Genomic DNA, 12604 nt, shown 5'->3' with positions numbered 1-12604 from the left:
AAGTGAAGCCTTTCCATGCTTCTGGTGGGTACCTTTGTGTAACTACATATGTTTGAATGTGTTCCATACCTACCAATCTTAGTTAAGAATTTTGGTTGTAGGAACCAGAGACTAACTGAAGCTAGACTAAGCCCCCAAAAATGTTATTGAATAGGAATCGATACTATTACATCTCAGAATCCAGGGACTAGGAACCAGGGCATTACCAGCAGGAGAAGTTGAGAGCTGGGTGAGGAGTGGGGACCCTGAGCTCCTGGGGCAGCCAAGTCACTGCAGGGAGGAGCAGCTTTAGAGTCACTCCACTCTGTTGAGGGTAGTGGAGAATTTCCTAAGTCAAGGATCTTACTAACAATTTCTCCCTATAATTTTCTATTTAGGATAAGTGATCCTTTTTGTATCCATTTTCCTTTGAGATACAAATTGTCTATATTAAATTCACTTAAGTGAAAAAGTAGTGGATTTAAAGAGAGATTCTAAGTAGCTGGTGTAGACGTGGACATAAATGACTGGAACGTAGACACTCTTCTTTGGAATATGTTGGTAGCTTTACTTCTAAATAAGCAGGACGGTTTTAAGCATGGAATGTTTTTTCTTCACTACAGGTTAGTCAAGGAGCCCTGGTGGCTCAGTGGTTAAAGCGCTCGGCTGCTAACCAAAGGTCGGCGGTTGGAACCCACCAGCTGCTCCGTGGGAGAAAGATGTGGCAGTCTGCATCTGTAAAGATTACAGCCTTGGAAACCCTGTGAGGCAGTTCTACTCTGTCTTATAGGGTCACTATGAGTCGGAATTGACTCGATGGCAGTGGGTTTGGGTTTTTGGGTTTGTCATCTGTATTTTTTCATACAGAAAAAGGCACAGGCAGTTGTTTTTTATGAGCATGATAAAACTCTCTCCTAAACCTGTGCTTGTACTGCAGACGCAGGCCTCTTCACTGCTCTTCCACAAGTGCAGTTTTATTGCTTCATGGAGGCTACGCTCTATAAAGCAGAACCTCTGTTCTGGCTGTGTCTCCGCCACCACTGGGGCTTGGTGCTGCTCAGTACATAACAACTCTCTCCTCCTTGAGTATTTAAATGTGATTGACCTTTCCTGCTCCTTGCCTTTTTGATTCTTCTGATCCCCTTTCTTTTCTCTGTGACAAAGTGTTCAGATGGGAGAGAGAAGCTCACTGTGAGTGATGTTGAAATATGCCCCCAGAAGGGGCCCCCAAAGGGCTGCCCTCTGACCCTGAGATTAGGAAGCAGATCTCAACCATTATCCTTTTATTGTGACTTTTTAATGACACACCTGTGGCTAAGAGACCTAAGAATCCTCTAATAAAGCAGTCTAAGCCGAGTGACAAGGTGAAGTTCGTAGGCTGTCATTGTCTGTAGAAAGATCTCCATGTTGTGCACTGAGCTTTTGCATTACAGTGCAATGGCAGAAGTTCGGTCAGCAATTGGACTACCTTGGTGTGAACAGAAGGAAGCCTGGTCGCTTGGATTGTGTTCCGATTCACAGCCTAACACTCAGTGCGGGGTGTTGGCTTTGGGCATCTGAGTGCATTGTTTTTCCTTCGGAAGACACCTGGTGTGTGCTGCCTTCAGATTCTCAAAGGGCTCGTGACCCAGAAAACGATGAACAACTGTGGTGTGATAACCTGTGTCTGAGCGCCCGTGTGAGCACAGCTGTGTAACCACAGCTGCTTCCTTCATTTGTCTACTCAGCGGCACTAAGCCCCAGTGGTGTGTGCAGCTCCGTGTGGCGGAGGCTCAGCCAGAACAGAGGTTCTGCTTTACAGAGCATAGCCTTCATGAAGGAGATAAAACTGCACCTGGTGGAATAGCAGTGAAGAGGCCTAAGGCTGCAGTACAAGTACAGGTTTATGGGAGTGCCGAGGGAATCCAGGAGAGCTTCATGGGAGAGGTGGCATCTGAGATAGGCTGTGAGGGCTGAACAGAGTTCGTGGGAACTCAGGCAGAGGAAGGATTGACATCAACTCCCCTCCCCCTTATGTTGTAGTTCGGAAGCCCTCTCCTCCCCAACACCAAGTGATTCATTGATTTCTGCAGGACAGGTTGCCTGGAAGCGAGCTGTCAGAGGTGTTCGAGAAATGTGTGATGTATGCGACACAACCATCTTCAACTTGCACTGGGTGTGTCCTCGGTGTGGGTTTGGCGTGTGTGTGGATTGCTACCGGATGAAGAAGAAAAACTGCCAGAAGGGTGAGAACTGACTTGATTCTCCTCCTGCCCTCTGACACACTTAACCTTTCATTGATTTGTGGTTGATGGGTTTCTGAAGCAATGGAGGCAAGAGTCCATGAAGAACAGTTACTACAAATCAGTTATTTGCAGGTGCTGCCTACAAGATATTCTCTTGGATAAGATGTGTGAAGAGTCAGATCCATGAACCAGAGAACCTGATGCCTACCCAGATCATTCCTGGAAAAGGTATTTCATCTGCTTTCCACAGGGGTTGGTGGTTTGGCTTTACTTTGTATGGTGTAATTACTTGCCGACTTTATTTTGGTAAGGGTGATAAATTGTCCAGAATATATTAAAATAATCCAAAACTTTTTAATTACGATCTTGTAACTAGTTTTGAGGAAGGAAAGAAAGTGCTGTGTGGTGAAGGAAGGCAGATTTAGCAGGATGGAAAGGAGAGAGTCGAAGCACCATGCTGCTGGGAAAAAGTAGTCCTTTAAGAAGTCAGCTTCTGCTTCGTAGTGTTGAGGTGGGAAGTACCTAATATCCTTGTTCAGGTTTTTGCTTCTGATTTTTTTTTTTTTCCTTTAGCCCTCTATGATGTTGGAGATATTGTTCATTCTGTAAGAGCAAAATGGGGAATAAAGGCAAATTGTCCCTGTTCAAACAGGCAATTTAAACTCTTTTCAAAGCCAGCCTCAAAGGAAGACATAAAACAGGTATTGCTGCTCGTGCTAGATTTTCCATTCTTGTGATTGTTGTCTGTTTTCTCACATGACCCAAGGATTTCTATAGAATATTTGAAAGGAACCTGGGGACACTTGTCAGTGGAGGGAGATCATTCCTGTTTCACGTGACAGCTTGTAGACCCAGCCTCCTTTTCTACATTACTTTTGTGAACCTCATTGGTGGCCTCTCAGTAGGTTTTAAAATTCTGTTCCTTAAAAAAAACAAAAACAAAAACAAAAAATAAACCTCTTCTATTATATTCTACTTAATAAGTTGCTTTCAAATTTGTATTTTTTTTTAAACTTTGCAAGCGTTTTACAGAGTTAAAATTATTCAGATTAAGTGTCACTTTTTTTAATTGCTGAATATGTCATACCTATATATATGAAGAGTTGAAAGAATAATGATGAAATGTACTTTTATGTACCTATTACCCAACACAAAAAATGGACATTTCCTTGGCTCCCATGTGGCTCTTCCTGGTGCCATCCCTTTCACCCCACCATCACCTCCACCCACCTGTCGCTCACCCTCTCCCTTGCCCCAGTAATCATCATCCGGCCTTGTATTTAATAATTGGAAATTCTTTTACAGTTTTGTAAAGCGGCGGTGTGGAAGGCAGCATGGAGTGGTAGGAAAGTTGTGATCTCTGCAGTCAGAACTGAATTTGAATTCTTTTTATGTGACCTGCTAGTTTTGTCACTTTGGGTTGGATGAACTGATTTATACGTGCTGCCACTTCCTCCTCAGTAACACAGCGATCACAGTGCTGATAACTGGGCATCACAGAGTCACATCACATGTAAAGGGAGAGCCTGGACCACAGAAGGAGTTTAACTGTTCTTTCCCTTCTTCTCGTGTGTATGTAAACTCGCCAGCTGAGTTGTCAAGGCAGTTTTAAGTAACAGAAAAATAGATGGTGTGCTTTGTACAGTTCCCCCCACCCCCAGTTTATGTTTGAGTACCTTAAGACTTACTCATCACATTTGTAGGTCCCCTACTCTGTGCTAAGTCAAAAGAGCACTTTCCCTTCTCTGGGTCCCATTTCCTTCTGAAATCACAGCTCCAACTTTCCTGCCCTGCCTCATTTATTCACTCGTTCCACAACCACGTTCCACGTGCCTACTCGTATACTGAGGTGTCGTCACAGGTAGAGACGGGCACACACTCTCATTCTAAAGCAACATGGTACATAGAGTGATAGGGATACATGTCGGCGTGAGATGGGCGATAAAGGGTGGAGGCAGATTATTTGGCTGTATTTAAATTTTTAACATGTGTTACGTTTTTAGTAGTAGTACTTAGAAGGTAAAAATTAGACTCTCTCCTACCTTGTAGTTCCAGGATTCCTGCAACTGTGGTGACATCCAGGACTCTTGGGTGGTTTGTTCTGGGGGTTTCTTACTGGTGGGCTGTTACAGGAGAAGATAAGAAAAGGACGATGTAATTCTTCGGTTTATGTAAAGCTCTCTTCTTATACCTAACAGACTTCCTTAGCTGGAGAGAAACCTGCTCTTGGCCCTGGGCCCCAGCAGAACCCCTCAGTATTGGAGCAGGCAGCTGTCGGTGGGGATGCAGCCTCCAAGCCAGCCAGCAGCACGAGGCCTGCCTGTCCAGCCAGCACGTCTCCACTAACCTGGCTGGCTGACCTGACCAGTGGAAATGTCAACAAGGAGAACAAGGGTGAGTGCTTCCTGCTTTCTTTGGGTTCCTGAGTAGTCCGTTCACGGAGGGACCTAGGCAGCCTCAGGTGCTGTGGGAACAGAATGGCTGGATGTCGTGTGCACTGATTCCCTGGCATCATCCTGGAACCTGCACAGATGACAGTTTTTTCCACATGCAGCACCAAGAGGAGGGCTTTGCTGATGATAGAACTCCAAGTTAGGCTGAGATTATTTGGCAGGAATGGCGCGGGGGTGAGACGTGTTTGTTTCAATGAACGATTTTTGCCTTCCTATTCCTACTCTACAGAGTTCTTGTTTTGTCTTAGTTGGGATGCCGGCTTCCATTTTATTTTCTTCGTTTGTGCTGTCATCTTAGGCTGCTTGACAGTAGTATAAAGAATATGAATTTTGGAATCAGATAGAGTTAGATTAGAATTTCGGTGATTCTGCTTGCTTGCTATATTACAAGAAAGCAAAACTGCAGGCCTATTTGTCTCAGGCAAAGATCCTAAACAAAATTTTAGTAAATCAAATTTGACACTAAATAAAAGAATTATCCAACATAACCAAGCAGAGTTTTTCCAGGAATTACAGGTGTGGTTTAACATTCAAAAATTGGGAGAAAAATCATATGATCATTTGATGAGACACACAAAAGTAATAAAATTCAACACCTATTCATGATAAGAACTCTTAGCAAATTAGGAATAGAAGGGAACTTCCTTAATCTAAAGAGTTTCTACCAAAAAACTGATAATGATATATCAGTTGTGATAATGTTATACAAAATAATGGTTCAATAATTTTGAAGACTTTCTGCATTCAGAAATGAGACAAGGATACCTGCTTCTGCTCCTTCTAGTGAATGTGTACTGACAGTCCTAGCCAGCGGAGTGAGGCCAAAAAAAAAGGCATAGGGTTGGAAAGGAGGTAATAAAGCAGCCAGTATTTGCAGACAATCTGATTATATGTGTGAAAAATCCAAGTCTGCATTTAATGAATAAATCCATCCAGGTTGCGAGATACGAGGTCTGTTTACAAAAATCAGTAGTATTTCTGTATACCAGAAACAACAAGTAGAAAATGAAATTTGAAAAAATACCATTTACCATAGTACCACCTTGGATTTTGGATATTGTTTTAACACCAAATGGTAATCCTTGTCTAAATTTATCTCCTTTTGTTTTTGGTTTCAGTAAATGCAAACCCAGTTCCAAAGTCATTCTGCTAGAAGACTAATGAGCGATTTGCCTTTCAGAATGCTTTTCCATCTGGATGTTTTTGATTTTGTTTTGTTTTTAGAAAAACAACCAACAATGCCAGTTTTAAAGAATGAGATCAAATGCCTTCCACCCCTTCCCCCTTTGAGCAAATCCAGCGCAGTCCTCCACACCTTTAACAGCACAATTTTGACACCTGTAAGCAACAATAATTCTGGTTTCCTCCGAAATCTTCTGAATTCCTCTACAGGAAAGGTAGGTGTTCATTTTATTGTTTGTACTCTACCTTATAAAGTTGAACAGAGACAGAACAGGAAGAGACTAGAGAAAATTGTTAACAAGAAGTAGAAATAAGGATGTGAATCACTTACTTTCTGACATGGGTACAGAAGGCCACGTAATAGGCAGGTGGGCTTCACAGGGTTATGCTACTGGGCTGGGCCATTTTCTCCTGGTATACTTGTTCCTGTGCCTACTCTTGTGAGCTGTGCTGTTAAGTGGGGTCAGGGGGCTTGCCTCTTTGCCTGAGGTTCTGGCTTGGACTCCTCTGCATAGGAGTGGGGGTTTTTTGATACTGGAGAATGACATATGTTAAATGTGTCTTCTTTCTGAAATTCAGACAGAAAATGGACTCAAGAATACACCAAAAATCCTCGATGACATCTTTGCCTCCTTGGTGCAAAATAAGACTTCCTCAGATTTATCTAAGAGGCCCCAGGGACTGACGATCAAGCCCAGCATACTGGGCTTTGACACTCCTCACTACTGGCTGTGTGATAATCGCTTGCTGTGCTTGCAGGATCCCAACAACAAGAGCAACTGGAATGTGTTTAGGGAGTGCTGGAAACAAGGGCAGGTAACATGGGCCTCTGCTCCCCCAAATGATTCAGACCCCCTTCTCAGTTCCTGCACCCCCGCCTCCACCCCCTCCCCAATTATAAATGACATCGTTTCCTGTTTTTGTACTTTATCGTTAAGGTGAGTATATTAGGGTAGGAGGTGGCTGTGAGTCTTTAATAGCAGACGTGTCTGAGCTGTCTTTTCCCATTGAGTTTTGATTGCTTCTGATCAGTCATCATTGGATTTTTGATGACAGCATTCCAGGCTTAGTGATTTCTACCTGGTAATCCTCAACAGGAGAAGTTGGAAGTATTATTAAGAGGCTGATAGAGCTTGAGGAATTAAACAAAATGTGGTAAAAACCACACATCCCTCTTTCATGAGTTAGAACCTTGTGCTCAAGGCAATTCTGGGTTGGTCAGAAGCATTAGGTGTCATCTTGGAATCAGTGTGTAGGCTCCCAGGGTCCCTACTTTAAAGGGCAGCATTAGAGATCCTAAGTCCTGGTTGGTATGTTTAGGAGACACGCACTAGCTTTCTGTCTCTGCTCCTGTGTTTTCTTATTTTTGTTCCTGTTTTCTGGGTCTTTGGATTCTCTTCTCAGCCAAATAGGATCCTTGTTAAAGAAATACTTTTCTCTTGAACAAGGCCAGGACTTGAGGAATTGCCCTCCTCCTAATTTTTTTTTTTTTTTTAAAAGAAATTTTTTCCCGGCCCTGTGTACTAATGGGATTTGCTTATTTAATCATATATATAGAGGATGCAACATGGCAGGCAGAATACAGTCCACTGGCTTGTTTTATTTGGACTACGTGTTTACAAAAATTGAACTAGTCCTGAGTAGCCAAAGCAATCTTAAGGAAAAAAAAAAGAGTTAAAAAAACAACTGAACTCATCGTCAATATTTTAAAGTCAGGCTATTTCTCATAAAGTTAGGATTTCTAGCTTGTCTTGGACAGCCAAAAAACACAGCAGCTTTAGGTCCATATTCCAGCCTGGTGTCAATAGGCCAGAGGCCAGCAGTGGCTCCTTTCTGCAGCACCCTCCTGCCAGGCCTTTGTCACTCCTTCACCTTCTCTGCCTCGCCCTGGGCCTTGGAGTTGGTATTCCTTGAGTAATGATAATCTGAGTCAGAAGGCTTGATCCTTGCTCCTAGAAGCTTACTGATTCAGTTTGAGAGCAATTTGTGTGTAGCAGATGAATGGTGAAGCAGTCAGTGCTATGGGAGTTCAGAGGACTAAGCCACGACTCCAGGATCTGAGACTGAGGACCAGCCACACAGGAACAAACCAGCAGCTGTTTGAAGATGGGTTGCCTGTGGCCATGAGGATAGAGCTGGGGGTGCAAACTAAAATCTTCATTCTCCTCTTTTAGCCAGTGATGGTGTCTGGAGTGCATAATAAATTGAACACTGAACTTTGGAAACCTGAATCCTTCAGGAAAGAGTTTGGTGATCAGGAAGTTGACCTAGTTAATTGTAGGACCAATGAAATCATCACGGGAGCCACCGTAGGAGACTTCTGGGATGGATTTGAAGATATTCCAAGTATGTATTAAAGATGTTTTAAGAGGGTTGAGGAGCTCCTGGGTGGCACAAATGATTACACACTCAACTAGCCAGAAGGTTGGTGGTTTGAATCCACCTAGAGGCACCTCAGAAGACAGGCCTTGTGGTCTGCTTCCAAAAGGTCACAGGCTTGAAAACACTATGGAGCAGTTCTACTCTGAAACACACGGGGATGCCATGAGTTGGAATTGACTTGATGACACCTGACGACAAGGGGGTTGAGAATGTGACAGGAGGAGGGGACACAGCAATAGCAGGAGTCCGAGGCTCTTCAGTGGCAACAACACTGTCCGTGATTTTGTAGATTAAAATTAGTGTCTGTCTTCTCCTCTTCTTTCTCTTTTCCAAAGTTTATGCTTTTGAACTGAAGCAAATTAAATTTTTAGTTCATTAGAGGGGCGAGGTTTGGTCATTGGTTCTTCAGATGGCTCCATGTCTGTCCTGTGACAGGAATGCTGTGCTCTCCCTGTGGCCCCGGGGTGGGGTGTGCAGAGTGAAGGCACGTGATTCAAGGCTGGTGGTTTTTATGTGTATCTCATCTTCATATATACTTTTTATAATTTTAATTTTTGGCACCTGAAAGTGCTAAGGAATGTGAATTCCATCTCCTGGTGCCTGCCTGCTTCATCTGGGTGAGGGGCAGTTGTGGCAGTAGAGAGGGCTCCTTTTGCCAAGGTTTGGCCCTTTCTATATATCAGCCAATCAGTGATCTGTTTATAAGAACATCAAGTCCAAGCTGGGCCCTGCAGATTCCCATCAGCACAGCCACAGCCCAGCATGTTCCCATCCCGACTAGAATATTTGACCAGTCAATTCTTTAGATTCACAGTAATAAAAGTTTGCTTATTCATCACTCTCACTCTCTTAGTCATCTTTTTTTTTTTTTTTTAACATTCACTTTTAAATCTCTTGCTTTCTTAATCCAATCCCTATTACTCTGTACATGTACAGGCTATAGCCCATATTTTTAAACCTTTGTAACACTCTTCTCCAAACCATGACTGATTTTCCAGAAGTAGATGCTAAGATGATGATTGGGATGTAAGATGTTTATTAGGGCTCAACATCTGTGAAATGAGTGGGAAGAAGCAGGATTGGGCAGAAGGAGAAGTCCAAACGCAGTGCAGGACCAACAAAGCCTCAGCCAACCTGGCAGGAGTTCTGGAGCAAGTATTGACCCTCATGTCTCGTGTTGGGCTGAGGTGGGAAATGTCAGGGCCTTTCTACCCCTACCTTCCTCAGTCTCCGTATGTGAGTGCCCTGGGAAGAGCGTGACCTGGCAAGGCAGCTCTCTGTAGCTGAAGCAGACCCTAAAGATGTGGCTGGGCAAGTGCTTCCTCAAAGGGAATCTGGGCAGCACATTTCCATGTCTACCACAGTGTGCGTTCCAGTTAGGCCTGGGTTCACATTCTGACTCTTGATATGCGCTTGCTGAGTATATGAGCTTGGTAATTTAACTTTTTGGAGTTCAAACTTCCTTATGCGTACAGACACGTAAGGCAGCCCCCAGAGTCAACCTTGGCTTGTCTTTTCCAGACTTATGATTCTGTTGCACACACACCGCCCACTCAGAGATGCTGATGGTGTTCTGAATGTACATTGTACCCTGTGTTTTCCTGCCTTTGATGCCTCCTACAGTGTGCACCTATTTAAACTAGGTTCAGCGACAGTGCTTGGTTGACTCTAAAACAGTATACAAATGTTAATCCTTGAGCGCACAAATTCTAAAGTCAAATCTACGTTTCGATTCTGATTCTGCCACTTAACAGCTGGATGACCTTGGGCATCTGTGGAGTGTCAGTGTCCTTATTCAAAAATAGGAACACTAACTCGTGCCTAATCTCATTGGGACATTGGTTTAGTTGTGAGGATTAAACGCTTAAAACATTTAGCAGAGATTAGATAACAGCAAAAAATGAAATTCCAATTTGAGCTCCTTGGTTCTTGGTTCCTTGGCATTACTGGCAATGGGAACTCAGAAATAGTTTTGACTAAACCCTATATGTATCATCCAGGAGATGGGGGATGGAGGGGAGGTGGGCCCTGTTGTCCCTGGACAGAACACTGGCTCGTCTCAGTCTCTCCCTGAGCAAAATTGTCATCTCTGTTCATGTTGGCCTCAGAAAACTGGGTTTACTAAACATCTGTGGGATATGATTGTTCAAGTGCATTGATGTTGGCCAGTCGGACCTGTCCACTTCTTCCAGAGCACAGCATAGGAAAACAGACAGGATCTGAGAGGGACAGTTGTTGAAACACACATATTTAATATTGGGCAAAAGGGAGTGGCTGAAATCTCAAAGAGGACAAGCATCAGTTTAATAAAAGTCTAGAAAAGACAGAACCCTAGTAAGAGTTAATTGATCTTTATTTTGCTGCCTCTTGCTGCCTTTTGAGTACAAATGGATTTCTTGGCACTGTAGAAATAAAATGGCTGGCAATTTGGTGGTGGGGGGGGGTATTAAAAAAAAATTTACATACTAAATGTATCAGGTTATGAAATATTTACAGAGATAAATAAAATGTATTTTATTTGCATTGTTGAGGCATAAAAGGTTAATTTGGCATTTATTTTGGTGTGTTTCTGAGTTATGAATAGTAACAATTGAGTTATTCTGGTTACCTTTCAGATCGCTTAAAAAATGACAAAGAACCAATGGTGTTGAAACTTAAGGACTGGCCACCAGGAGAAGATTTTAGAGATATGATGCCTTCCAGGTAAAATTATGGAAGTGGGAGAGATGATTTCTGTTCTTGACTTGGTAAATTCTTTTTCATGGTGGGGAGAAAATAGTTTTCAGGGAAATAGGAAAGTCCCCATAGTTTCACTGGTGCTGATTTTTCATTTCTAGGCTGTAATTTTTGGAGACAAGTATTTTTAGATGAGCTGAAGAAGTTACTGACTTTTAGATTTGGATGAATAATGAAAGTGCCACACGTTTTCCACTGTAGTTCTTTGCCAAGAGGCAGGCTTGCAAGCACTGATTTAGAGGAGTAGTTGGTCCCTAGGTGGCACAAACAGTTTGCACTCAAATGCTAACCTAAAGGTTGGTGGTTAGAACCCACCCAGCAGTACCACGGAAGAAAAGTCCTGGTGATCTGTTTCCATTAAGATTACAGCCAAGAAAATCCTATAAAGCAGTTCTACTGTGTAACACATGGGGTTGCCATGAGTTGGAATAGATTCAACAGCAACTAACAACAACAGTTGGATCAGACCCATCAGAGTTTAGTATAATGTAGTATGTCATTGAGTTAGATAATAAAATATCTGACCTGGTAGATCCATTTTCCTGATTTGAGCTTGAAACCTTGAAAAGAAGCCTCAGAATGAATTAATAATATATCCCTTTGTGTCAGTTCTTCTTTGGAATTTATTGCTCAGACCTTTGCTCTGAAATATTCCAGATCATTTCAACACATTTGTGTAGTGTAGGAGAGAAAGAAGATGTCTTTGCTCATAACTAGTATAATTCTAATTTCAAATATTGTTAATGATAGTTATCTTTACCTTCATGATCACAGATATTTTTCCTTGCTCCTTTTGGTATAGAAAGAACAAAACAAATCACACAGTGATGCATTAGAAGAACAAGCTTATCTCACAAATTCCTGGTTCTCTTGTCCTAGGTTTGATGATCTGATGGCTAACATTCCACTGCCTGAGTACACAAGGCGAGATGGCAAACTGAACTTGGCTTCCAGGCTGCCCAACTACTTTGTTCGGCCAGATCTGGGTCCCAAGATGTATAATGCTTATGGTAAGGAGGAAATGGCTAACTTTAAAAATTATAACTGAAATAAAACGAGTCAAATGTTTGGAAAGTTGATTTTTGAAGAGGGGGAGATGGAAGACATCCATAATCCTAACAATACTGCAATTTGCATATTTCCTTTCATTCCTTGTGTACTTACATACATATGTATTTCCTTTTCATAGTTGGCAGTTGGGCATATGCAATTTGGCATCTTCCCTTTCTACAGCTAATATATTGTAAAATCTTTACATGTTGCTAAATAATCTGGTGTATGATAATTTTTAATGGTTGTATGGTACATCATTGAATGAATGTAGTTTTATTAATCATTTCTATATTGATGGATATTTAGGTCAGTCTGCTATATTCCAGTTGTTTTAACATCTGCTACAACATGATTATAATGTTCTGCAGTTGGGACTGGAATAAAGTTGGCCATCTTGAAAGAATTATTTACCAATTTATGGTTGAATGAATTTCCAGTTGTTTGGATCTTTCAGTGAATTTCAGCTAGTATTTTATACTGGTTGACCCTATTTTTCCATTCATTTTATTCTGTGTTCTAGTCTTACATTGTTATCTGATGTTACTGATTTTCTAACTGGAGGACTCCCTTTAGTATTTCTTGTAATTTTGGTTT

The 12604-nt window shown here is 42.2% G+C and overlaps 1 protein-coding gene across 4 annotated transcripts in view; it reads left to right on the top strand.

Annotated features, from left to right (window-relative positions):
• Window positions 1–12604, top strand: part of KDM3A (lysine demethylase 3A) — a 55133-nt gene that overhangs the window by 34150 nt on the left and 8379 nt on the right. For 3 of the 4 annotated variants that reach the window (XM_023742332.1, XM_023742331.1, XM_023742333.1), the window contains 9 exons: window positions 2052–2204; window positions 2337–2432; window positions 2778–2905; window positions 4403–4598; window positions 5882–6054; window positions 6419–6655; window positions 8014–8185; window positions 10837–10924; window positions 11837–11967. In XM_023742332.1, coding sequence (XP_023598100.1) covers window positions 2052–2204; window positions 2337–2432; window positions 2778–2905; window positions 4403–4598; window positions 5882–6054; window positions 6419–6655; window positions 8014–8185; window positions 10837–10924; window positions 11837–11967 — 1374 coding nt within the window. The remainder of the gene's footprint in view (window positions 1–2051; window positions 2205–2336; window positions 2433–2777; window positions 2906–4402; window positions 4599–5881; window positions 6055–6418; window positions 6656–8013; window positions 8186–10836; window positions 10925–11836; window positions 11968–12604) is intronic. The other variant, XM_023742334.1, reaches the window with a different exon arrangement.

This window comes from Trichechus manatus, unplaced genomic scaffold (genome assembly GCF_000243295.1).
Source record: "Trichechus manatus latirostris isolate Lorelei unplaced genomic scaffold, TriManLat1.0 scaffold00208, whole genome shotgun sequence".
NCBI classification, from domain to species: domain Eukaryota; kingdom Metazoa; phylum Chordata; class Mammalia; order Sirenia; family Trichechidae; genus Trichechus; species Trichechus manatus.
Note: the sequence above shows the minus strand (reverse complement) of the source record. Positions and strands in the feature narration are given on the sequence as shown.